Source organism: Loxodonta africana, chromosome 11 (genome assembly GCF_030014295.1).
Source record: "Loxodonta africana isolate mLoxAfr1 chromosome 11, mLoxAfr1.hap2, whole genome shotgun sequence".
NCBI classification, from domain to species: Eukaryota; Metazoa; Chordata; class Mammalia; order Proboscidea; family Elephantidae; genus Loxodonta; species Loxodonta africana.
The window spans coordinates 3,428,571-3,455,025 of NC_087352.1; the positions used below are offsets into that span (position 1 = coordinate 3,428,571).

The following is a 26,455-nucleotide window of genomic DNA, read 5'->3' on the forward strand; positions in this document are numbered from 1 at the left end:
GCCAATGCACGAATGAATCTGCCATGTTAAGGAACAGTGGGACTGGCAAGTGAAGCCAGGACCTGATTATGGAGGCCTTTCAGAGAGCAGTGAAGGACCCAGACTTTTTCCTGTAGGTAATGGGTGTCTTTGGTGATGAGGATGTAAAACAGATTCTGAAGATGATTGATCCTGAAGTATTCACTGAAGAAGAAGAGGAGGAGGAGGAAGAGGAGGAGGAAGAGGATGAGGAAGAGAAGGAGGAGGATGAGGAGGAAGCAGCAGAGGAGAAGGAAGATGAGGAAAAAGAGGAAGAGGAGGCAGCAGAAGGGGATAAAGAAGAAGGCTTGGAGGAGGGTCTGCTGCAGATGAAGTTGCCGGAGTCTGTGAAGTTACAGGTAGTTTGGTTCTTCCTGTTTTTTAACTTCTATCCATCTGAGCTGGGGGACACAGCCTGGTGGAGCTTGAGGAGTTTGGACTTTGTCCTGAGGTGGTGGGGAGTTGTGGAAGTGCATCAAGCAGCACAGTAATGCTGGCTCCGAACGATCCCTCTGGTTGCCACGCGGGAGGTGAACCGGAGGGGTGAGACAATAGAGGAGGCTGGCGTAAGGATCCAGGTAGGAGATGATGGTGGCTGGATCAGAACAGGCCTGTGGGGAGGGAGAGAAAGCAAGAAAGGTTTCAAGGAAATCCTGATGGTCTCACCACCATTCCTCCTATGGCATGGATGTCCACCCACAGATGTGTCACCTGCTGGAGTATTTCTGTGACCAAGAGCTGCAGCACCGTGTGGAGTCCCTGGCAGCCTTTGCGGAACGCTATGTGGACAAGCTCCAGGCCAACCAGCGGGGCCGCTATGGCCTCCTCATGACAGCCTTCAACATGACTGCAGCTGAGACTGCCCGTCGTACTCGCGAGTTCCGCTCCCCACCCCAGGAGCAGGTACCTCTGACCCGCTGACTGGTCTTACCGTCTAAACCCTGTCTTCGACCTCTCCCCCTCCTCTGATAGCTGGTGGTAGTAAACTTCTCACCCATGCCTGACCTCTGACCCTAATAATACATTCATTTCTTACTCCCATACCTCTCTCTGAACCAACCTGACTTTTGAGTCACCTGATCTTTAATCCTGACCCGTTTCAAACCTCTGGCCCTAGTCTCCCATATCTTCTTCACTGACATACTCTTTGACTCATGACATTAGACTGAGACCTATAATTGGACCTTTGGTCCTTGACCTTAGAGCTCCTGATTTGGGGGCTTGGACCCTCATTCTGACCTTATGTCTGATTGTCCCCTAGATCAACATGCTGTTGCATTTCAAAGATGGTGTAGATGAGGAAGATTGTTCTCTCCCTGAGGAGATTCGACAGTACTTGCTCGACTTTCATCAAGACCTGCTGGCACACTGTGGTAAGGGGAGGGCGTCACAAAGAACACCCCCCCAACACACACTCCAAGTTTCTCTTTGAGATCTCCCCTGAAGTTTCCCTGAGGCTTCCTGACATTAAACATCTATGGTGGTGCTAAGTAACTATTAGTAGAATGAATGAATGAATAGATGTTTTAATGAACAGATGGATGAGGAGTGGAAGGATATGTTTACATGGGCCTTTGGCTGAATGAATATATGGATGACGGCTATAGGCAGGTGAATGGATGGGTGTATGAACTGATGGAAAGCCGGAGTGGTGAATAAAGAAATAGATGAAGAAATATCTGGATGGACAGTTGGATGGAGAGGTGGGTTAATAACCACCATTGTGATAATCTTATTGAGGTTCCCTTGTACATGATGAGTCATTTTTCTCTGGCTGCTTTCAAAATTGTCTCTTTTCTCTTTGTCTTTTGATGGTTTGAGTATGATGTGTTTAGGTATAGATGTCTTTGAATTTATCCTAGTTGGAGTTCATTGAACTTCTTGGATGTGTAAATAGACTAATATTTTTCGTCAAATTGGGGAAATTTTTGGCCATTATTTCTTTAAATATATTTTCTGCTCCTTTTTCTCTTCTCTTTCTGGGACTCCCCATTAGTATGTATTGGTACACTTGATGTTGCCCCACAGGCCTCCGAGACTTTGTTCATTTTTCTTCATTCTTCTATCTTTCTGTCCTTCAGCCTGGATAATCTCTAATGGGCTATCTTCAAATTCACTGATGCTTTCTCTTACCAGCTCAAATATGCTGTTGAACCCCCCTAGTGATTTTTTATTTCAGTTATTATATATTTTGACTCTAGAATGTCTATGTGGTTCTTTTTTATATTATTTGTCTCTTTATTAATATACTCTATTTGGTGAGTCATTGTCACTGTACTTGTCTTTAATTCTTTAAACATGGTTTCTTTTAATTATTTGAACATATTTACAACAACTGGTTTAAAAGACAAACGCTTCAAAGAATGGATAAAATGAACAAACAGATGAACATGTAAAAAGTGAAACCCCCGAATGTATGTGTGAATGAGAAATGGTTGAGTGAACAGATGAATGAATGACGAAGTGAATGAGCAGGATGACTAAGCAAACGGATAAATGACATCTCCTCCTTTCTGAACAACCTCCAGGAATTCAGCTGGAGGGGGAGGAGGAAGAACCGGAGGAAGAGGCTACCCTGGGCAGCCGCCTGATGAGCCTGTTGGAGAAAGTACGGCTGGTGAAGAAGAAGGAGAAACCTGAGGAGGAGCCAGCAGCTGAGGAAAGCAAACCTAGTGAGAGCTGGGGCCACCGGGGAGGGGGCAGAGATAGGCCCCCTGGGCTTGGAGAGGTTCTGGGCCCAAGACAGGCCACAAGGGGGAATGCAAGGGAGGAACAGTTGGGCAGGAATGAGAGAAGAGAGGAGGCATGCTGGTGGTATGGCCCAAATGTGGGCAGTGCTATAATACGTGTGCTGGACCACCAACCCTGGGACGGTGGCAAGTCTTGCACCGTGCTTCCATGTCCTTGTGACTTTTTTTCTTTTCTCTCTTGGTGAAAAGATCACCATGCTGAGGAATTAGAAAAACAGTTATGCTAAATGTTGGGCAAATGTATCATTATGCAAATGATATATTAGCAGAGCCCTGGTGGCACAGTGGTTAAGAGCTATGGCTGCTAACCAAAAGGTCGGCAGTTCAAATCCACCAGCTACTCTTTGGAAGCCCTGGTGGTGCACTGGTTAAATGCTACGAATGCTAACCAAAAGGTTGGCAGTTTGAATTTGCCAGGCACTCCTTGGAAACTATGGGACAGCTCTGTTCTATAGGGTCGCTATGAGTTGGAACTGACTCGATGGCAACAGATTTGGTTTGATTTTAACAAGGGTAGAGTCCCTAATGTTGGTACAAGATTTATTCTATAATATTTGAGAAACTTTTGTTGGGCCAACTCTGTGACAGGCATTGTTAGCAGGGTGGGGAATACAGTGGGGAGAAAAAGTCAAAGCCCTTGCCCTCATGGAGTTTAGGATATTATAACAAGTAAATAAATACAAATATAGATACACCATGACTTTGGACATGCTGTCAGGAGGGACCAGTCCCTGGAGAAGCACCTAATGCTTGGTAGAGTCAGCGAAAATGAAGAAGACCTTCAACAAGATGGATTAACACAGTGGCTCCAACAATATGCTCAAGCATAACAACCATTGTGAGGATGGCACAGGACCCAGCAGTGTTTCGTTCTGTTGTACCTAGGGTTGCTATGAGTTGGAACCGACTTGATAGCACCTAACAGCAACAGCAACATAATGTCAGGTAGTCATAGGTCTTATCTCCCAGAAACACCGGAAAGGAAAGAGGAGAGAGAGACAGAAAGATAAATGGATGCTGGATGTAGGAGAGGAAAGTCCCAGGGAGAATAAAATGGAGTTGTTTTGACACCATTTTCAAAAGATACCAAAGTCTTTACAGTTTGGCTTTGTTTGTTGTCTCTCTTGATGAAAAGTCGTCAGTAGTTTTACAGAACAAATGGAGTTGTGACTTGCGCTTTCAAAGTTGCATGGCAAAGTACTTAATGATAGTTCTCTGGTGTTTGGCAGTTGCAGAATTTATTTTTCTTCTAGAAATTGGAAGGGGACCCTATGGTCTGGGTATTATGGTGAAGAGAACAGAGACTCTGGGATAATAGGAAAAAATCTGCTAGAATCCAACAACTCCTGGCAGGTGGAGGGTGCGGATAGGTAGTAACTGAGAAGCCTTCTCAAAAGAGAGGTCCTGTCTGCATTGTTCTGGCTCAAGGTCCCACATGCTGTTCCGGCTCCAGCAGGTTGTTCTGACTCCTGTGTTCCCTTCCCAGAGTCCCTGCAGGAGCTGGTGTCCCACACGGTGGTGCGCTGGGCCCGGGAGGACTTTGTGCAGAGCCCTGAGCTGGTTCGGGCCATGTTCAGCCTCCTGCACCGGCAGTACGATGGGCTTGGGGAGCTGCTGCGCGCCATGCCGCGGGCGTACACCATCTCGCCGTCCTCTGTGGATGACACCATGAGCCTGCTTGAGTGCCTCGGCCAGATCCGCTCGCTGCTCATCGTGCAGATGGGCCCCCAGGAGGAGAACCTCATGATCCAGAGCATCGGGTGAGCCCTTCCTCCCTCCGCTGACTGCTCATCCCCAGGGGAGACAGCGGTGCCTTTCCCAGCTGCAGCCTGACCCCAGGGGTCCTCTGGCTGAAATACTTAACGTTTCCTTCCCCCAACTCTGGCCCCTCCTCAGCATGATATGCTCCCTCTCCCAGCAGCTAGCCCATCTCCCTGGGCCAATGTCCCCTTCCCTTACCCCTCAGCCCACCCCTGGGGTAGCAGCTCTGACTCACTGTGACTCTTGGCATGAGATTTACTCTTTTTTTTAAATTGTAGTAAAAATATATAGTCACGCACCACCTAATGTCCATGATAGATTCCGTGAAACAGGACGTTAGGTGATTCGGACGTTGTGCGAGCATGCCTAAACCGTGAGCGATAGCACTGGCTGATGGTCCACCTCCATGTGGCTGAATAACCTGTTGTTTCACTTCCAAATCGATCCTTCTCCTTCGCTCTTGCTGCTGCAAATATCTCAGCGGACATGTCAGACCTCCGCTCTCCTCCAATGTTCCATCTTCAACCTTCTTCCAGTTCCCAGAGTAAATAGAAGCCAGGAAACCAACAATTGCGTGGATTTCCTCCGGCTACACTGAAGGAGAAACGATTCCTCCCACCTTAGGCCAGCTTCTTCACCTACACTCTAAACCCCAACCCCTCTCACCTTCTCAGGGGTGATTTATGCCATAAAGGAGAGACTAGAAAATAGCAGATGCCAGGACCTGCCTGGACACTATGTCAGTAAATGTAACAGATATATATAGTTTCCAAATAATACGCCTGAGGGATGCGCTTCCTAGTTCAATCAGATATAGGAGACCAAATAGGCAGCTCCTGTCCAGAAGCAGGATGAGAAGGCAGGAAGGGACAGGAACTGGTGAAACGGACACAGGGAACCCAGGGTGGAAAGGGGAGCACGCTGACACATTGTGGGGATTGCAACTAATGTCACAAAACAATATGTGTATAAATATTTGAACAAGAAATTAACTTTAGCTGTAAACTTTCACCTAAAGCACACACACAAAAAAGATAGATATTTCTTCATATTGCTTGACTTTTCAGCAGCATTCGAAAGTGCATATCTGGAAAAAAAAAATCATGAATCTCCACCTGTCACTCTGACTTCTTAGGCTTTTACACACCTGACTACCTCTGTTTACTCCGGCATGGGACCCCGGAGGTGTACGCGGTTGGACGTTGCCAGAGTGGACATTATGCAGCACATGGTTGTATAGCAAAATGTTTAACAATTCAACGTTTTTTACATGTACGGTAACGTCATGTTGTGGAGCCTCATCACCACTACCCATTTCCAGATTATTCTACCACCGTTAACAGGAACCCAGTGCCCCCTAAGCTAAGACTCCCTCTCCTTCCTGTCCCGGTAACCACTAAAAACTTTGGTCTCTGTACATCTGCCTGTTTCAGAGAGATGGGATCATACAATATTTGTCCTTTTGTGATTGACTCATTTCAGTCAGCATCACTTTATCAAGATTCATGCATGTTAGAACATGCATCGGGACTTCATTTTTCCTTATGCCTGAATAATACTACGTTACGTGGGTATGCCATATTTTGTTTATCCATTCATCTGTTGGTGGACACTAGGGTTGTTTCCACCTTTTGGCTATTGTGAAGTGCTGCATTGAACATTGGTGTACAAGTTGGTTTACTTTTTGAGCTTTGGTTTGACGTCTGTAATATGGAGGATGGTCATGACTCCCCTGTTGAGTCGTAGTGAGGCTTCAGTGAGCTCACACATGTGGTAGCAGTAGTAATAATAAAAGTAATCGGATTAAGCACTCGCTCAATGTCAAAGTGTGCCACACCCATTGGTCTCATCCATTCACTCAGTAAACATTTATTGAGCACCTACTGTGTGCCAGGCCCTGTTGGAGGTACTTGAGAATACAATGGGCGACATGATAAAGCTCTCTGCTCTAGGGAGCCCACCTTCCATCCATGCCTCAGTTTCCTCATCTGTGAAATAGGCATAACAATAGTTCCTGCCTCCTGGAGTGGGCGTAAGGATAAAATGAGCCAAGATTTATAAAGTGGGGCAGTGCCTGGCCCAGAGTAAACACTCAATAAATGTTAACTGTTACCACCACGTGGTGGCGATGGCTTTCCCAAAGTCTGTGGGCTCTCCCTGCCATTGGGCCCCACTTGGCCCCTGGTCTAGAGCCCTGGCGATGCAGTGATTAAGAGTTTGATTGCTAACCAAAAGGTCGGCAGTTTGAATCCACCAGCCACTCCTTGGAAACCCTATGGGGCAGTTCTGCTCTGTCCCGTAGGGTTGCTATGAGTCAGAATGGACTTGATGGCAACGGGTTTTGGACCGTGGTGACCCCGTGCATTCTACCTGTCCACAGAAACATCATGAACAACAGGGTCTTCTACCAACACCCAAACCTGATGCGTGCACTGGGCATGCACGAGACAGTCATGGAGGTCATGGTGAACGTCCTCGGAGGGGGCGGCGGTGAGTCCAAGGTGAGAGGCAGCGGTGTCCCCGGAGCTCAGGACGGGGCCACTGAGGGCAGGCACTGACCAGCCACCTGCCCCGCCTGCCCCCAGGAGATCCGCTTCCCCAAGATGGTGACCAGTTGCTGCCGCTTCCTTTGTTACTTCTGCCGCATTAGCCGGCAGAACCAGCGCTCCATGTTCGACCACCTGAGCTACCTGCTGGAAAACAGTGGCATCGGCCTGGGTGAGCGCCCCCAAGCCGGGGTCCTGCCCTTTCACAGCCCACTCCCGGCAGCCCACCCAGGCCTGCCCTATTCATCCACTGGCTCACTCACACATTCAGCCATTCGACAAACACACACCCTCAACCCTGGGTCTGACCCTGTACTGGGCAGTGCTGGGGACACAGTGGTGACTGAGACAGCTCTGGGACTTGCCCTCATGGGCCTCACAGTGTACTGGGAAAGACAGACCCATCCTAGGCAGCAAGAGCCCAGGGTGGTCAAGGCTAGAGTTGGGGAAGCACAGCCCAGAGGAGGCACCTGACCTGACCTGGAAAGGGGGTGGTCAAGGAAGGCTTCCTGGAAGAGGTGAGACAAGCAGGAGGAAGACAGGCTGCTATGCACCTCTGAAGATCATTCTCACCACCTCTCGCCCCCACAGGCATGCAGGGCTCCACGCCTCTGGACGTGGCGGCCGCCTCTGTCATCGACAACAACGAGCTGGCCTTGGCGTTGCAGGAGCAGGACCTGGAAAAGGTGTGGAGGGTGGAGGTTGGCCCCTTGGTCTGGGGAGGAGCTGGGCTCCTACCTGGCCTTTCAGGGCACCTACTGATTCTGGGCCCGTTCTACGGGGCAACTCTGGATGGTCCAGGGCTGAATCAGAAGGAGAGTAATTGGCAGGGAGAAGACGGGACCCATTTGCTCATTTATGGGGCACCAAGGGCTGAGTGTGGATCCATGCCCCACCCCTCCCAGCTATGTGTCCCTGGCACTTTTCCCAGCTCTCTGTGCCTCTACTTCTGTGTTTACGGTGAAGGGTGTGGGCTCGGGGGTTCAGCAGCTTGGGTTCAACTCCCCTCCCCATCTCGCCTGCTGTGTGACCTTGGGCAAATGACCAAGTTGGCCACATTCCTTATCTGTAGGATGATCGTCATAATAGAAACAACCTCGTGGGGTTGTCCTGAGGATTAAATTAAACCCATGAGCACCGTGAAAACAGTAAGGGCCAACAATGGTTAGCTGTTACTGTATTGGGGCCCTGGTGGTGCAGTAGTTAAGAGCTCATTTGCTAACCAGGAGGTCGGCAGTTTGAATCCATCAACTGCTCCTTGGAAACCCTGTGGGACAGTTTTACTCTGTCCTATAGGGTCGCTATGAGTTGGAATTGAAATGCGGCAATGAGTTTTTTTTGTTTGTTTGTTTGGTTGGTTGGTTGGTTATTGTATTACCCTTCATTTAACAAATATTTATGGAGTACCTACTATGTGTCGGGACTGTCCAAGGCAGCAGGGATATGACAGTGACCAAGAGAGTAAAAAAATCCTGTCCTTGCGAAGCTGATGTTCTGGTTTGGAAGATAGATAATAAACAAGACGAATAAGTAAAATATCTAGTGTGTTAGCTATTGATGAATGAAATAGCAAGTGTCAGAAAGGTGTCAAGTTTAGATAAGAGTGGCCAGAGAGAATCTCACTAGACATTGGAGTAGGCTCTGAAGGAGGTAAAGGGGAGCCATGTGGACGTCAGGGCGGAAGAGCATTCCAGGCAGAGGGAACAGCCAGTGCAAAGGCCCTGAGGCAGGAGTAAACCTGGTGAGTTTGAGGAACAGGAAGGAGACCAGTGTGGATGGAACAGAGTGAGGGGAAGACTGATGAGAGGTGAGGACAGGGAGGTTGATGGAGCAGGTTGTGTGGGGTCTGTGGGTCACAGGGCGGACTCTGGCTTTTCTCCTGAGTGAGGCAGAGCCATGGGAGGGTCTCAAGCAGAGGAGTGATCTGACTCAGGTGTTCACAGGCTCCCTGTGGCTGTGCATGGGGAACACACTCGGGAGAAGGGGGTGGGAACAGGGAGGCCAAAAAGGAGGCTTTCTGCTGGTTCAGGCAGCAGACGAGGGTAGTCAGGGTTCTCATTTGCCAAGGGATCCAGAGATGAATGGGATTGAGGGGCTCCAGGGCCAGCAGAGCCCTGAGCCTTGGGGAGGAAGTTGGTGTGGGTCTGGCCTCCGGCTGAGCTCCCTGATGGCCCCCCAGGTGGTGTCCTACCTGGCAGGCTGCGGCCTCCAAAGCTGCCCCATGCTCCTGGCCAAAGGGTACCCAGACATAGGCTGGAACCCTTGTGGGGGCGAGCGATACCTGGACTTCCTGCGCTTTGCGGTCTTCGTCAATGGTGAGACAGGAGGTGGCAGGGTGGGGGTGTGGGGTCACAGGCCTGGCCTGGGCAGGGGTCCCTCAAAGTGGACACAGGGAGTCAGGGTCCCTGGGCAGTGCTCATGAACCTTCCCGACCCCGCGGCGACGGCAGGCGAGAGCGTGGAGGAGAACGCTAACGTGGTGGTTCGGCTGCTCATCCGCAAACCCGAGTGCTTCGGACCTGCGCTGAGAGGCGAGGGCGGCTCGGGGCTGCTGGCGGCCATCGAGGAAGCCATCCGCATCTCCGAGGACCCCGCGCGTGACGGCCCAGGCGTGCGCAGGGAGCGGCGGCGAGAGCAGTGGGTCTCCCCGGCCCCCTCTGCCACAAGGCAGCCTGCCCTCCCGCGCCCCTTGCTGCCTTCCCCACCCAATCCGCCTTCTTTGCAGCTTCGGGGAGGAGCCCCCTGAGGAGAACCGGGTGCATCTGGGACACGCCATCATGTCCTTCTACGCCGCCTTGATCGACCTCCTCGGACGCTGTGCGCCAGAGATGCATGTGAGACCCGAGAGGCCAGGGCGGGATGGGGCCGGGAGGGCACGTGCAGGCGGACCTTGAACCTCTTCATTCAGGCATTGGGCAACATTGTTTGAGCACTGGCAGTGTGGGTGGTCCTGGGCTAGGCAATGCTGGAGACAGAACAGTAGCCAAGACAGCCTCAGCCCCCTCCCTCACGGATCTCCTAGTCCAATGGGGGAAGTAGACCATCACCAGGCAATGGCGGCCCAGAGGGGTTGGGCTGGGATGGGGGCGGTGCAGGTAGAGAGGTGGGCTGGGATGAGGGGAGCCTGTGGAGCTGCAGCAGCCCCGAAGGAGGAGGCAGCTGGGCATGCTTGAGAAGTCAGGGAGGGCCTCCTGAAGGAGGGGAACAACAGCTGCCAAGGGAGGAGGAACAACTAGACTTGGGGAGGTAACACCCTTTGTCATGTCCTTGCTCTCCAAGGGTTTATTTAAATGAGAGCAGACTCTATGTAACTAAGAAACTCAAAAAGAGCCTTAGGATTTATTGTGTTTTACCCCTGCATCCACGGGAAAAGGAAGAGGCAGTTTTACAAAGAATATAGAGCTGTCAGCTGGGATACGATTTCCAGAGAGCAATGCATTGTTTAGTAAGGTGTTAATCAAATCTCGGAGACTGAAAGTTGCTTTCACAGAACACAGCAACAGTCTCTCAAGTCCTGCTGTCTCACAAGCCTGGTTTGTTAGAAGTGTTCCTTGCAAGAACAATTTGCTGGTGTAGCAGACAGCTTCAGGGAAAGAAGCAAAGTTTGCCCTCCTTGTCTTGCTGAGATTTCCTTCCCAGCAGGTAGAAGGGCCCACAGTTTTGGGCCCAGTACTGGGCTTCTAGAGTTAGCTGCATGAGATGGAGGCTCGCTGTAACTTGCCAGTGTGGCAGGAAGGGGTGGAATGGCATGATAACCACATTGGGCCCCCGATGACGTGCCAACCTGCTCCCTCCAGCTGATCCAAGCCGGCAAGGGCGAAGCCCTGCGGATCCGCGCCATCCTGCGTTCCCTTGTGCCCCTGGACGACCTGGTGGGCATCATCAGCCTCCCCCTGCAGATCCCCACCCTGGGCAAAGGTGCGGAGGGACGGGCCTCAGGAACGGGGTGATGTGGGGGGGGAGGGCTCCGGAGGGCATCTCTGACCCCCCGCCCGCCCTCCGGGCCCGCAGATGGCGCTCTGGTACAGCCAAAGATGTCGGCATCCTTTGTGCCGGACCACAAGGCATCCATGGTTCTCTTCCTGGACCGCGTGTACGGCATCGACAGCCAGGACTTCTTGCTGCACGTGCTGGATGTGGGGTTCCTGCCCGATATGAGGGCAGCCGCCTCGCTGGACACGGTGAGCAGCCCTGCCCAGCCTGGCCACCCTCCCTGCCTCCAGAGAGGGACGTGAGATGGGCCGTGGGAAGCGCAGCGGCAGCAGCGGCAGCACCATTGTTTGATCCAGGATCTCGTATATATCATAGCCCTCCACCCCCTGCATCAAGATAGAAAACAAAAACTGAGGAAGACTCTTGAGGTCTGGATTGGGTGGTGGGAGTCTCTAAGACCTCAGGTTATGAGAATAGTCATTCTCAGTGGTGGTTCAGCGCCATGGACACAGGAAGACCTGTGCACGACAACAAGGATAATCACAACAGAAGGTGGCAGGACAGTACCATGGGGACGGAGACTCGGCTCCTGGTTTAGCAAGATGGAGGTCACAGGGGACCTTGACAGACAGTGTCCAGGAGGTCGTAAGAGTGGAGCCTGACTGGAGAGGGCTTAAGAGAGCTGGGAGCAGAGGCACTGGAGAGAGCTAGTATAGACAGTTCTTTACACGAGTCGCTGACAGGTGAGGCCGAGGAATGAGGGTGTCGCTGGAGGATAAACTTGGTTGAGAAGGTTTTTCTTAAAATGGGAGGAATAACGGTTTGCCACTAACTGGGAAAGAGAAGACTGGAGCTTGAATCTATAAAACCAAAACCCATTGCCATCGAGTCGATTCCTATTCGTAGTGACCCCGTAGGACAGAGTAGAACTGCCCCATAGGGTTTCCAAGGAGTGCCTGGTGGATTCCAACTGCCGACCTTTTGGTTAGCAGCCATAGCTCTTAACCACTACACCTCCAGGGTTTCCCTTGAATCTATAAGCACCAGTTTATAGGAGATACAGAGGACAGAGGAACACTTTAACTCAGCCAAATCCAAAATGTGGGAATTCCACTGGATAAATGACCCAGTTTCTCCAGCAAATAAATAGCCCTAAAAAGGGACATTTACAGACATTAACATAACAAAGATAGCCTGTTCCCAAATGGGATTTTAACCACAGGACTAGAGGTTAGGATTTACAACACATATTTTGGGGGTACACAATTCAATCCGTAACACTGGGTAACAGGGACATGGGTGTTCCTTAATCAGCCTCTGGACTTTTGTGGGAGTTTTAAAGGGGGTAGTGACTGGGAGGAGCAGGGGTTGGGGGACTATCAGGAGATGGGTCTTTTACCCAGAGTCGCCCAGGGCAAGTGCCAGGGCAGCTAGCTGTAGGGGTGCGCGGGCCAGCGGACCTGAGGTCCCCGCCCTGTCCCGCGCCGCAGGCCACTTTCAGCACCACGGAGATGGCGCTGGCGCTGAACCGCTACCTTTGCCTGGCCGTTCTGCCACTCATCACCAAGTGCGCGCCTCTCTTCGCGGGAACCGAGCACCGCGCCATCATGGTGGACTCCATGCTTCACACCGTGTACCGCCTGTCCCGTGGCCGCTCGCTCACCAAGGCGCAGCGCGACATCATTGAGGATTGCCTCATGGCGCTGTGCAGGTGGGGCGCGCCCGGGACCAGGCGGAGCTGCGGGGTAGGGCTGGCCTGGAGAGCCGATCCCACCGCCCGGTGCGTGCCTCCGCAGGTACATCCGCCCGTCCATGCTGCAGCACCTGCTGCGACGGCTGGTCTTCGACGTGCCCATCCTCAACGAGTTCGCCAAGATGCCGCTCAAGGTGAGGGCGCGTCTGCCTTAGCGCGCTGATTTCCACCCCCCACCCACTGGCCTGCTCTGCCCTCAAATTACCCGGCTCATTTCAACACAGCCCTGCCCAGCCCAGCCAACCTGCAAATGTGAGGGCACCGTCCCCGGAGAAGCCTCATTAGCATTCTCGTTTGCACGCTAGGGTTTGCAGCACGTCCGTTTTGCGTCATGGGTGCCTCTAATACTGTCTAGTTAGCGTTTATGTGCCTGACGGTGAGCCGGCCCTCGCCTCAATTAGCATCTATTTGCATGGGGCACACCACTTCTCCTAATTAGCAGGCTTGTTCCCCTGCCCAGACCACAGGCCTTCCACCATTCAAATGAGTGCATTTATTTAAGTAAACAGTACCCACAGCTATTCTGAATTTGTATCCTGTCCCGCCTGTTATTTGCTCATTTGCATGCTAGTTTGCATAAGGAGAGACCCCCCCAACTCAAATATCTTGACTCTTTTGCATGATACACCTAAAAATCAGCCCCTGATTTCAAATTTGCATATTGGATGATGAGGCCTCTTCCCAATTGCCACGTGCATAGGGTGCTGCTTAGGTTTTATTTGGCGTGCTCATTTGCATAAGAGCAAATCGCTGCCTCCGTATGTTCACTGGCAGACTGCCCTACCCTTCGATTAGTTACCGTCATGCTTGTGTGAAGTACCACCAGACAAATCCAGCTGCAGTGCCCACCCTGGCTCTAAATTAGAATGCAAATTTGCATAATCAGTGGTCCAGCATCACTCCTCAATAAGCATTCTTTTTTCTTTATTAGCATACATTTGCATAACTTCCACCTCCTTTCCAATTTAAAAGCAGTGGCACGGCACCCCTGAGCCTCCCTGGGTCTTCACTTGTCTGCCATCCACTTACGCCCTCCTTTGTGTGTCCCCATCTTGCTCCTGCCCAGCTCCTCACGAACCACTATGAGCGTTGCTGGAAGTACTACTGCCTTCCCACAGGCTGGGCCAACTTTGGGGTCACCTCGGAGGAAGAGCTGCACCTCACTCGTAAACTCTTCTGGGGCATCTTTGACTCCTTGGCTCATAAGGTCTGGGTCACCCGGGGGCTCCCAAAAAGGGACCCGTGTGGAGAGTTTGGGGCACAGAGTTGGGGGTTCAGAATGAAACTCCAAGTTTGGGGGTTCAGGGAGTGAGGCAGTTTTGCATGTTGGGATCTGGGAGGATCTATGGGTTGAGGCTCCACTTTGGGGGTTATGGAAGAAGGTTCAGCCAGAGGCCCATCCAAGGATAGAGCAGAGCTTGGAGATGAATATGGGGGTGGTTTGAGGTTTCAAGTGGATCTAAGGTTTGGGCTTCAGGGAGGAAGTATGTAATTAAAGTTTTGGGGTTCAGGAAGCACGGTTGATGGCTGGAGGGTGTGGATTCGAGATTCTGGGGCTCCAGGGTTTGAAGGAAGTGACCCTCCACCCCATCCTGGCATCTGCAGAAGTATGACCCGGATCTGTACCGAATGGCCATGCCTTGTCTGTGCGCCATCGCAGGGGCCCTGCCCCCGGACTATGTGGACGCGTCGTACTCATCCAAGGCTGAGAAAAAGGCCACAGTGGATGCTGAAGGCAACTTTGACCCCCGGCCTGTGGAGACCCTCAAGTGAGGCCTGGGGGCTGGGAAAGGCAAGCTGTGAAAGGGGGGGGAGGGGCTGGCCCCAGTATCTGTTGACTCTTTCCTCTTCCTCCCCCCACCCCCAACAGCGTGATCATCCCAGAGAAGCTTGACTCCTTTATTAACAAGTACGCAGAGTACACTCATGAGAAGTGGGCCTTCGACAAGGTTGGCATCAGGGCCTCCGCTCCCCAGGAGCCCCATCCCTGTTGGCCTTCCCCAGGACAGCTTTTCCTACACCCAGGCCTTCCCAAAACCCCGATTTTCCTGGGACCCCCAGCTTTCCTCAAGATCCCCAGTCTTCCCAAGACCCCTAGATTTCCCTGGGACCCTCAGGCTTCTCTGGAGCCCTCAGCCAGTGCCCCACTGTCCCCCAGGCTGCTGCCTACCCCTTCACCCCATCCTGGCTTTGCCTCCCCCCATTCTGCCCCCTCTCCCCCTCCAGATCCAGAACAACTGGTCCTATGGGGAGAACATAGATGAAGAACTGAAGACCCACCACATGCTGAGACCCTACAAGACCTTTTCAGAGAAGGTGACTAAGCCTTGTGGCTCAATGTTGGGTTCCAAAATGAAACCCCTAGATTTGGGGGTTCAGGAAGGGGTGAGGCAGCCCCACAGGTTTGAATCTAGGTGGATCTGCAGGTTAGGGGTCCCCATCCATGGACATTGCCACCCCTCAAACTTAGTTGCCTCTGCTGCAGGACACCAGACTCCTACTATGACTAAACTGAGTCTCAGTTTTCCCATGTGTAAAATGGGATAACGAGAGTTTGGTTAGCACCCCCTGTTACAAAGCAGATAAAGGACCTGGGTTAGAATTCTGGCTAGACGGCTTCCTAGCTGTGTGGCAGGAGCTTTCCCCTTCCCAGGATGTTGGGGTTCCACCTCCCTCTTGCCCATTCCATTAATGCCCCCCCTTCCTGTCCACCCCAGGACAAAGAGATTTACCGCTGGCCCATCAAGGAGTCTCTGAAGGCCATGATTGCCTGGGAATGGACTATAGAGAAGGCCAGGGAGGGTGAGGAAGAGAAGACGGAGAAGAAAAAAACAAGGAAGATATCCCAGAGTGCCCAGGTGGAGGCGGGGCCATGACGGGGAGGCGGGGCCGGGGTGGGGCCAGGACGGGGGGCGGGATCAAGAGGGGGAGTTGAGAATCAAAAGGATGGGATGCGGAGAGGAGAGGAACCAAGGAAGGGAGGTGGGGTGGGGAGAGAGGTGGGGCCAAGAGAGGGGGGCAGGGGAAGGCTGAGAGAGCTGGCAGCGAAGAGGGCCATGATCTGAAGAACCGTAAGGCAAAGGGCGAGGGCAGGGGCCGGAGCCTGGAGGAGGGGCTGGCCTGGGCCTCTTGCTAGCCCATCAAGCCCCCCTGCTCCTCCTTATCCTCCCAGACCTACGATCCTCGAGAGGGCTACAACCCCCAGCCCCCTGACCTCAGCGGAGTTACCCTGTCCCGGGAGCTGCAGGTGCGATGCCCGGGCCTTTATTTGGGGGCATGATGGGGTCTGTTGTCGGGGAGGAGTGTCTTCCGGATCTGGTCCTGGACTCTGCATCCTCTCCCAGGCCATGGCGGAACAGCTGGCGGAAAATTACCACAACACGTGGGGGCGGAAGAAGAAGCAGGAGCTGGAGGCCAAGGGTGAGGGCACCCACCCCACCTGCACAGACCTCTTCTCCGAGGTCCCTTAGGCATAGGTTCCGGACTCATAAGGGCCTAGGTTAGACCCGTGGCAACGCCGTGTGCCTTTGGACAAGGACCTTCACCTTCCAGAACCTCAGTTTCTCCGTCTGTATGATGGGCATCATAATAGCATTTGACGCCGTAGGGTTGCCATAAAGATGTGATGAGCTAATATACAGAGAGCACTGTTTGGGTTATGCTTATCTATAATACTGTAATCATGCACGACCTCGACTGCAGGGAGCCCTTCAATGACAGTGCCCTGGGCCCTCCCCAGCTCCCTCATTTCTGGCCTTTGCCGTCCTAGGCGGTGGGTCCCACCCTCTGCTGGTCCCTTACGACACGCTCACTGCCAAGGAGAAGGCGCGAGATCGGGAAAAGGCCCAGGAGCTGCTGAAGTTCTTGCAGATGAACGGCTATGCGGTCACCAGGCATGCTGGCTGAGCGGGGATGGGCCAGGGAGGGGCGGGGAACGTGGGCGGAGCTCACCCTGCAGAAGCTGGGCGAGACGGGACTCCAGGGAGCGGAGGCGGGGCCAGAGGGGACCAGGCTGAGAGGGGTGTGGCCTGGGGAGTGGAGGCGGGGCCAGAGGGGACCAGGCTGAGAGGGGTGTGGCCTGGGGGGCAGAGGCGGGGCCAGAGGGGACCAGGCTGAGAGGAGTGTGGCCTGGGGGGCGGAGGCGGGGCCAGAGGGGACCAGGCTGAGGGGTGTGGCCTGGGGAGCGGAGGCGGAGTAAAGAGAAGATGCTAAAAGAGGTGTGGCCTGGGGAGCGGAGGCGTGGCCGGTGGGGGGATAGTGGTAGAGGCGGGGCCATAGAAGTGGAAAACAGGGGCGGGACCTGAGCCTGGACTGACCCCTCTCCCTGCCTTTACATGCAGGGGCCTTAAGGACATGGAGCTGGACACGTCATCCATCGAGAAGCGGTTCGCCTTTGGCTTCCTGAAGCAGTTGCTGCGGTGGATGGACATTTCCCAGGAGTTCATCGCTCACCTGGGTACGAGGGATTCCCTCTCCTGGCCAGTCCCACCTGCAAAGATTGACCTAGGAAGCCAGTTCCTGCGTCTCTCTCCTCCTTTTCTCTCTCTCTCCCCCACCCTCCCTCCCTTCATCGTGTATTTACTGAGCATCTACTTGGTGCCGGCTGAACAGGACAGCGGTCCTTACCCTCATGCAGCGTACATTCCTGTGGTGGATTCAGACAATTGACATCGCGAATTACTAAATCAGTTAGTTTGTTAGAAGGTGGTTAGGGTTATGGTGAGAAGAAAAAAATTGAGCCAGGCTGTGGGGAAGGGGAGTGCGGGAAGGTGGGAGCCGCTGAGAATCTGGCACCTAAGCCAAGACCTGAAGGAGATGAGAGAGGGGTCCATGTAGGGATCTGGGGAAGATCAGTCTGGGCAGAGGCAACAGCCCTGCAGAGGCCCTGAGAGGTGCCTGGAATGAGTATCGGGAGGCCACTGCTGCCGAAGCAGAGTGATGGAGGGGAAGTGTGAGAGGAAAAGGGGTCAGTGAGGTGCCAGGGCAGAGCATGTGGGGCTTTGCAGGCCACAGGGAGGTACTTTTTTATTCTGAGTGGGATGGCGACATGGGAGAGTCCTGAGCAGAGGAGGGAGGTGTCCACAGTGTCCTTCTGACTGTGTCTGGGAACAGATTGAGGGGACCAGGGAAGAGGAGAGTGAGAACAGGAAGGTTCTGGGTCTATTTAGAAGGTTAGGGCTGCTGGGATGCCCACGGATGCCTCCGGTATACCACTAAGAATCACAGCTGGGGCTCCCATGGTCCCTTCTAATTTCCCCCAGAGATCTCGGCATCCTCCCAACATTCCATTGAGAGCAACCCCAGGGACCCCTAAGCCCCCTTCAGGTGAGCGGTGGGGCACATAGCTCACCTCAAAGGCCCACGCTGGACCTCTGTGCTGCACACCCTCTTGCCAGTTCCCATCCTCTCTGAACCTTGGTTTCTTTATCTGTGATATGGGGTTAGTGTTCACCATGACCAGTCCCAGCTCTGTCATTTATTTGCTGGGCTACCCAAGGTGAGTTATTTCACCTCAGCGTCTTCATCTGTAAAATGGAAAAGGACCAACTGGGCAAACCTCAAGGTTGGGAGGAGACATTTCTCATAGTGCCAGGAAAGTTAAAAAAAAAAACAAAACAAAACCCAAATCCACTGCCATCAAGAGGATTCCAAGTCATAGCGACCCTATGGGAAAAGTAGAACTGCCCCACAGGGTTTCCAAGGAGTGGCCAGTGGATTCAAACTGCTGGTCTTTGGTTAGCAGCTGAGCTCTTAACCACTGCAGCACCCAGGAAAACCCATGGGGCTGTCCTACTCTGTCCTATTGGAAACTCTCTGGGGCAGTTCTACTCTGTCCTAGTGGAAACCCTATGGGGCAGTTCTACTCTGTCCTATAGGATTGCTATGAACTGGAATTGACGACAGCAATGGGTTTTTAACGACATAGCACGTGTTCAATAATTAGAGGCCAGTATGATTATTTTAATAGTATTATTGTCATCATTATTATGTGTGAAGTTGACTTCCGTTTTAAGGTTAACTCTAATTTGCCTGTATCAACTTCATGTTTCATTTGGCTCATTCATTAATTAGTTTCAAATTTACTGGCTGGGAGCTTCAGGTATTACAGTTCAGAAAGAAAGGGCCTGTGATGAGTGAGGAGGAGCCTGCTCCATAGCCTTACCTCATCCCTGTTTGTCCTCCTCCTTCTCATCTTCAGCCTCATGAAAGGTTTGAGCAAAGAGTTAGGGGTATCAGATGAAAGGTAGGAGAGAGAGGCTTATTTCAAACCCAACAGAGATGACTTCATACCTAGAATGTATCTCCCATCCTTTCCTAACTCTGTCCGCAGAGTCCCTTCCCATCAGAACACCCAGGGCTCCCCAGCCTTGAACCCAACATAATCCCTGTTTGCTCCCCCACCCCCTCACCAGAGGCTGTGGTCAGCAGTGGGCGAGTGGAAAAATCCCCACACGAACAGGAGATTAAATTCTTCGCCAAGGTGAGAGGTGGGCTCAGAAGCTGGAGGGGGCTGGGGCCGGGTGGGGCTTTCCCCACCCCTGACCCACTGCTCCCGTCCCTTCCCACACCAGATCCTGCTTCCCTTGATTAACCAATACTTCACCAACCACTGCCTTTATTTCCTGTCCACACCGGCCAAGGTGCTGGGCAGTGGTGGCCACGCCTCCAACAAGGAGAAGGAAATGATCACCAGGTGGGCTATCCTGTGACCTCTGACCCAGCCCCCGGATCTCACAGGATTGTAATCCTGGACCCCCTACCCCAACCTTGAACCTCAGGGGCTCTGTCCTGGGAGCTGGCACTGCCTACTCTACCTGCAGAAGTGACTGAAGGGCCAGGGTGACCAGCCATCCTGGTTTGCCCGGGACAAAGGGGTTTCCCAGGAGTGGGGGACTTTCAATGCTAAAACCAAAAAAATCTCAGGCAAACCCGGACGAGTTGGTCGCCCTGTCGGAAATTCCAGTTATCGCCTGTGACTTTCTGGATCACTCACATCTCTGTCTTTCCCCTCCCTCTTGTCTACTTTCTTGTCTTCATCAACTTCCTATGTCCTCTGGGCTCTGTCTTCTCTGCCCCTGCCTCCTCTAACTGAATCTCCTCTGTCCTTGTCTCCTTGGTCTCTTGGCTCCCCGACGCCCCTTTCTTGTTCTTCAGCCTCTTCTGCAAACTTGCCGCTCTTGTCCGGCACCGGGTCTCTCTCTTCGGTAAGTAGCTCCACCTTGGGGCCTTTCTCCCTCATCTCTCTCTTCCTTTTGTCACTCTCCCCACCATGAAGAAGTATGTCCCAGGTTCAGGCCTTCATTCAAACAACCTTCACTGGTCCAGGCAGTTCTGGAGACAATGACTGACACAACCCTGGGCCCTGCCCTCGTGCAGCTCCCAGCCAGTGGGAGGGACAGAGTCATCACCAGACAGTGATGACCTGGAGGAGTCAGGGTGGGACTGGGGAGACCAGGCTGAGGAGTGGGGCCGTGATGGGGAAGCCCCTGGGGTTGTGGGAGCCCTGTGGGGGTGCCAGCAGCATTCTGACTTTCTGGAGTCAGAGAGAGAAAGGTTGGGGTAGCTGTACAGGGAGTACTGTCTTGTGACCCTTCCTTCACCCTATCCTGTCTTCTTTCCCAGGGACCGATGCCCCGGCTGTGGTCAACTGCCTACACATCCTGGCTCGCTCCTTGGATGCCAGGTCGGACTATGGGTCGTGGTCTCCACTCCCACCTAAGCACACCTTCACCCCCAGCCCCTGTTCTTCTCAAAAACCAAAAGAACCAAACCCATTGTGGTCAAGTCTATTCCAACTCGTAGCAACCCTATTGGACAGAGTAGAACTGCCCCATAAGAGCTTCCAAGGAGTGGCTGGTGGATTCAAATTGCCAACCTTTTTTTAGCAGCCAAGCTCTTAACCACTGAGCCACCAGGGCCCCCCTGTTCTCCTGTTGTTGTTGTTGTTGTCAGGTGCCATCGAGTTGGTTCTGACTGATAGCGACCCAATGTACAATAGAACAAAACACTGCCCAGTCCTGCACAAGCCTCACAATCGTTGTTATGCTTAAGCCCATTGTTGCAGCCACTGTGTCAGTCCAACTCGTTGAGGGTCTTCCTCTTTTTCACTGACCCTGTTCTCCTAGACTCTCTGAATCTAGAGTCTCAAATTCTAGAACTGAGGTCCCTCCACTCCTTTCCTAGGACGGTAATGAAGTCGGGCCCTGAGATCGTGAAGGCTGGCCTCCGCTCCTTCTTTGAGAGCGCTTCGGAGGACATTGAGAAAATGGTTGAGAACCTTCGGCTAGGCAAGGTGTCCCAGGCACGGACCCAGGTGAAGGGTGTGGGCCAGAACCTCACCTACACCACCGTGGCCCTGCTGCCAGTTCTCACCACCCTCTTCCAGCACATCGCCCAGCACCAGTTCGGAGATGACGTCATCTGTAAGGGCTGCTGACCCCAAGGATGGGGTTATGGGGGCAGCTCAGCCAACAGCACATTACCCGTGAGCCTGATAGAAGCCTCAGGTGTCTGAGGGCATGGACGTACCACCCTGAGCAGACTGCATTCAGTAAATTCACGGGTAACGGGAAGAGTTAATTAGGGTGTAAGTCCCGCAGATCGCAGAGAAGACCCCCAATCACTGTGGCCTAAACAAGGTACAAGTGTACTTCTCTGTCATGTGACAGTCCGCTTGTAAGTGGCTCACAGTGTCAGAAGGCCAAGTTCCCTCTCTCTCGCTGCCCTGCCAGCCCTGAAATACTGCCTTTATCCACATGGTCCCAGTTGGCTCTCCGTGACATCTTCGTTCTAGGCAGTGTAGAGGGAGAAAAAGGAAGGAGGAGAGCCCTTCCATTCTCGTAGTGACAAAGGCCAATCAAAACTCAGCTTAAGATTGTTGTTATTGCTCGCTGCCAAGTTGAGTCAGCCCCAACACAGGGTGGACCCCCCATGCACAGCAGAATGAAATGCCATCCCCATGATTGGTTGTGGATCGAACGCTTGTGATCCATAGGGTTTTCACTGGCCGATTTTCAGAAGTAGATCCCCAGGTCTCTCTTCTTAGTCTTTTCTGGTCTGGCAGCCCTGTTGAAACCTGTTCAGCATCACGGCAACACACGACATATGGGCGGTGGCTGTGCACGCGGGGCATTGGCCAGGAATGGAACCCTGGTCTCCCACACGGACGGTGAGAGCTCTACCACTGAACCACCAACGAGCTCACTTGGTTCTTTTAAAGGAACAATCTGGAAGTGGCCCACATCCCTTCTGTTTACATCCCATTGACCAGAACTTAGCACGCGGCCACATGTAGCTGCAGGAGAGGCTGGGAAAGTCGTCTCTATTCTGGGAAGCCACGTGTCAGAGCCAAGAGCAGACACTGAAGGACAATGAGCAGTGCCTGTCAAGTTTATGGAGCCCTGAGGGCCCAGCGGTTAAGCGTTCGGCTGCTAACCAAAAGTTCAGCAGTTCCCATCCACCAGCTGTTCCTGGGAAACCCTATGGGGCAGTTCTGCTCCGTTACTATGAGTAGTAATCTACTCTACAGCAGTGAGCTTGGTCTTGGGTTCTGGTCATGTTCTTGCTGCCGTGTAGCACGTACAGTGTGTGGCCCGCCGTGGGATCTCCTGACATAGTGCACAGTGTTGTAAATGGACACTGGCAACATGAAACACCCGGTGGGATGTCCTGACATTGTGTATACAGTACACAAAGGAGCCTCATAAGGTGTGGCCTGGACCAGGGGGAGTCATGGGATAAACAGGAAGGGGGAAGTGGGAGACACATTTAGGAGCTGAGGGCTGTAGGGCCGATGAGCTGTGGGGACAGAGGGATGGCGGAGCCATGTCTGACCTCGCTGTTTATTTGAAAATAGAACCTCTCCATAAAAGATAAGAAACATAGCCCTTGGATGGGATTCTTGGACGTTTCAAAACACAAAGAGAAGAGAAAGGAAGGTTGTTAACAACCTGCCCCATCTGCTTTACCGTTCACTTTATTGTTGTTAAGTGCTGTCTAGTCAGTTCCGACTCATAGTTCCGACTCATAGCGACCCTAGAGGACAGAGTAGAACTGCCCCACAGGGTTTCCAAGGAGCGGCTGGTGGATTTGAACTGCCAGCCTTTTGGTTGGCAGCCAAGCTCTTAACCACTACGCCACTAGGGCCCCTTTCACTTCATAGGTGAAATTATTTACACAGTTGCTTGCTGAGCTTTTCAAAGTAAGTCGCACACGCCATAGCACCTCATCATTCAATATCCAGCCTGCAGCTCCTGGGATAAGGACCTTCTCTTGTGGGACCACGATATCATTCTCACGCCCAACCTGACCATATTTAAATTTCCTCCATTATCCCCAAAATGTCTTTATTATTACTATTTTCAACCCAGAGTCTAGTCCAGATTCCCATATTGTATTTGGTTGTTACCGCTCTGTGGTCTCTTTTAAATCTAGAACCGCCCCCCCACTACTTTATGCCTCATGACATTTGTGAAGTTGATGAAGCTCTTCACCTGGCCTTCAGGAAGGGTCTGTGGGTAGCTTAAAACTGTGGTCAGAATTGCATGTTTGTCTGCTTTTGCCTGGAGCGAGCATCCAAAACTTTCATGAAAGAGGTCCGTGACTCCTCTCCAACGAGAAATCAGCAACCAGCCATTGTTGCCACCACCCATCTGTGAGTTTGTCGTACTCTGGTGGCTCGTGTGTGGCTGTGATTGCTGGAAACTATGCCACCGATGTTTCAAATACCAGTAGGGTCACCCGTGGTGGACAGGTTTCAGCGGGCTTCCAGACAAAGACAGACTAGGACGAAAGGCCTGGTGATCTAATTCCAAAATTTAGCCAATGAAAACCCTGTGGATCACAACAGAATATTATCTGATTACCAAGACCGTGAAGATGGAGCAGGACTCGGCAATGTTTTGCTCTGTTGTATATAGGGTTGCCATGAGTTGGAGCCAACTCAATGGCAGCTAACAACAAGCCATTATTGAGTGCCAACTATACGCCCTGTTCTAATTTCTTTTCAAATATTAATTCATTTAGTCCTTGAAACGATCCTGTGAGGGACTTACTGTAATTATACCTGTTTTACAGATTTTTTTTTTTTTTTACAGATAGGAAAACTGAGGCAAAGAGTGAGTTGGTACTTGCTCAAGTCACCTAACTAGTAAATGGCAGGCTGGCTGTACAGCCCCTGCTGTTACTCTATCTTAGACAGAAGGGCTGGAGTGGGGGGTGGACTGGTATGGAGGGTACATCCCCGACCCTCCCCCTCCCTTTCTCCCTCAGTGGATGACGTCCAGGTCTCTTGCTACCGAACTCTGTGCAGTATCTATTCTCTGGGAACCACTAAGAGCACTTACGTGGAAAAGTAAGGAGGGAGAGCCATAGTTCTGGGCTGGGGTGGGGACCGTGGGGGCTCAGGGAGGGAAGGGAACGGGGAAGAAGGGCACAGTGTGCCAACACTGTGGCAGCTGCAGTTCCCAAAGGCAGCCACTTGAGGGCGCTCAGGCGAAAGCCAGCCACGGAGGGAGGCCCACAGCTCGGGCCACTTGCTGGCCAGCATCCCAGGCTGCACCCTGCCGAGGACCATCAAGCTTGCCCTGGCAGGGGGCACACAGAAACGAAGGCAGTACACTGGGGCCACAGGACACTTGTGGGCTCTCGGGAAACGCTTGGCAGTGCCCATGTGGGCTCTGAGGGGCCAAGATCGCCTGTAGAGCAGGAGGGCTCTCAGGAAGCCTGGGAAAAGGCCATTTACAAGAAATGTAAAGTCTCAGATCGCAACAAGCTCACGCTGGCCAATGGCCGCTCTGCCCCAAAGGGCCCTGGGGAGGGGCAGTTCTCTAGAGGATGGGCTGGAACCCAAGACCCAGCCAAGGGGAGGCTCGGAGCTAAGCGCAGCCCCCTCTTCCAGGCTGCGGCCTGCCCTCGGGGAGTGCCTGGCCCGGCTGGCAGCGGCCATGCCGGTGGCCTTCCTGGAGCCTCACCTGAACGAGTATAACGCCTGCTCGGTGTACACCACCAAGTCGCCCCGGGAGCGGGCCAGTAAGTTGTGTGCGGACTGGCGGGCGGGAAGGGGTGACAGTCTATCCAGCACAGGGCCCCAGGGAGACCCCACTCAGGGGGCAGTGTGGCCCAATGTGGGCTGTGAGGAGCTGAGGGTCCAGGCTGGCAGTGCTCTAGATTGGGGGATCCCAGAGTTTATAGGTACCCTGGCTTGGAGAGTGAAGGCATTTGAAGGCTATTATAGGAGGGACTCAGGAATCCCCCGGTGGTGCAAATGGTTGAGCACACAATCATTTACCAAAAAGTTGGCAGTTCAAGGCCACCCAGAGGCACCTCGGAAGAAGGGCTTCCGAAAGGTCACAGCCTTGAAAACCCTAGAGAGCACTGTTCTACTGTGCAACACACGGGGTCGCCATGAGTCAGAATTGAGTTGATGGCAACTGTTTTATATATGTATATATATGTGTATATATATATATATATACCTGGAAGCCCTGGTGGCGTAGTGGTTAAGTGCTATGGCTGCTAACCAAAGGGTCAGCAGTTCAAATCCGCCAGGCGGTCCCTGGAAACTCTATGGGGCAGATCTACTTTGCCCTATAGGGTTGCTATGAGTCCGAATCGACTCGACAGCACTGGGTCTGGGATATATACATATACATACATTACTATATGTTTATTATTAAGAACAATAATACCCGTTTAACCGTTGCCATCAAGTGGACTCTGACCCACAGCGACCGTATCAGACAGACTAGAAGTGCCCTGTAGGGTCTCCAAGGAGCAGCCGGTGGGTGTGAACTGCCGACCTTTTCGTCAGCAGCTGAGTTCTTTAACCACTGCACCATCAGGGCTCCCATGAACAGTACTATATATGTTTATATGTATTATATATATATGATGGGTTGTATGTTTCAGGGGACTGAACCGGAGTGTGGGATTTAGAGAGATAAGATATGGAGGCCGGAGTTTGAGGGGGTTACTTCTGGGGTATGTTACATGGCAGGGTGGGGGAACGGGTTTGGGGTATGGGAGATTTTGGAACTGAAGTTTTCTAGGGGTGGAGATTGGGGTCTGGGAGAGATTTCAGGGAGCAGACAGATTTGGGGGTGTGAAACGTTTTGGGGGTTACTAAGTTTCAATGTGAAGGTTGGGGGAGTTGGTTGGAGGGTGGGGTCAAAGGATGGGGACTGGGGATGGTGGCTCAGTGGTGCTGGCTCAGCGGTGGGTGGGTGGCGGTTTGGTGGTGGGTAGGTTTAGTGGTGGGTGGGTGGCGGTTCAGTGGTATCTAACCTGCTGTCGGGGCTTGGGGACACCGAGTTCTGAGGATGATGGGTCGGCATGCCCTGAGCCCCCCCTGCACCCCAGTCCTGGGGCTCCCCAACAGCGTGGAGGAGATGTGCCCCGACATCCCAGTGCTGGAGCGGCTCATGGCAGACATCGGGGGGCTGGCCGAGTCGGGGGCCCGCTACACAGAGATGCCCCACGTCATCGAGATCACGCTGCCCATGCTGTGCAGCTACCTGCCCCGCTGGTGGGAATACGGGCCTGAGGCACCCCTGCCCGCCAGCGCGCCCCCACCCTGCACGGCTGTCACCTCCGACCACCTCAACTCCCTGCTGGGGAACATCCTGCGAATCATCGTCAACAACCTGGGCATCGACGAGGCCACGTGGATGAAGCGACTTGCTGGTGGGTCTGGGG

At 52.8% G+C, this 26,455-nt stretch overlaps 1 protein-coding gene across 1 annotated transcript in view; it reads left to right on the forward strand.

Annotated features, from left to right (window-relative positions):
* RYR1 (ryanodine receptor 1) overlaps window positions 1–26,455 on the forward strand; it is a 134,551-nt gene that overhangs the window by 49,798 nt on the left and 58,298 nt on the right. The window contains exons 35-66 of the mRNA XM_064293608.1: window positions 117–377; window positions 721–921; window positions 1,280–1,391; window positions 2,547–2,690; window positions 4,255–4,528; window positions 6,910–7,030; window positions 7,115–7,247; window positions 7,667–7,761; window positions 9,255–9,390; window positions 9,525–9,711; window positions 9,800–9,908; window positions 10,872–10,992; window positions 11,086–11,255; window positions 12,498–12,718; window positions 12,804–12,894; window positions 13,827–13,967; window positions 14,366–14,529; window positions 14,631–14,709; window positions 14,987–15,076; window positions 15,478–15,618; window positions 15,933–16,007; window positions 16,105–16,180; window positions 16,530–16,653; window positions 17,101–17,216; window positions 19,174–19,241; window positions 19,333–19,454; window positions 19,916–19,965; window positions 20,384–20,444; window positions 20,945–21,183; window positions 24,032–24,113; window positions 24,660–24,790; window positions 26,120–26,443. Coding sequence (XP_064149678.1) covers window positions 117–377; window positions 721–921; window positions 1,280–1,391; window positions 2,547–2,690; window positions 4,255–4,528; window positions 6,910–7,030; window positions 7,115–7,247; window positions 7,667–7,761; window positions 9,255–9,390; window positions 9,525–9,711; window positions 9,800–9,908; window positions 10,872–10,992; window positions 11,086–11,255; window positions 12,498–12,718; window positions 12,804–12,894; window positions 13,827–13,967; window positions 14,366–14,529; window positions 14,631–14,709; window positions 14,987–15,076; window positions 15,478–15,618; window positions 15,933–16,007; window positions 16,105–16,180; window positions 16,530–16,653; window positions 17,101–17,216; window positions 19,174–19,241; window positions 19,333–19,454; window positions 19,916–19,965; window positions 20,384–20,444; window positions 20,945–21,183; window positions 24,032–24,113; window positions 24,660–24,790; window positions 26,120–26,443 — 4,459 coding nt within the window. The remainder of the gene's footprint in view (window positions 1–116; window positions 378–720; window positions 922–1,279; window positions 1,392–2,546; window positions 2,691–4,254; window positions 4,529–6,909; window positions 7,031–7,114; window positions 7,248–7,666; window positions 7,762–9,254; window positions 9,391–9,524; window positions 9,712–9,799; window positions 9,909–10,871; window positions 10,993–11,085; window positions 11,256–12,497; window positions 12,719–12,803; window positions 12,895–13,826; window positions 13,968–14,365; window positions 14,530–14,630; window positions 14,710–14,986; window positions 15,077–15,477; window positions 15,619–15,932; window positions 16,008–16,104; window positions 16,181–16,529; window positions 16,654–17,100; window positions 17,217–19,173; window positions 19,242–19,332; window positions 19,455–19,915; window positions 19,966–20,383; window positions 20,445–20,944; window positions 21,184–24,031; window positions 24,114–24,659; window positions 24,791–26,119; window positions 26,444–26,455) is intronic.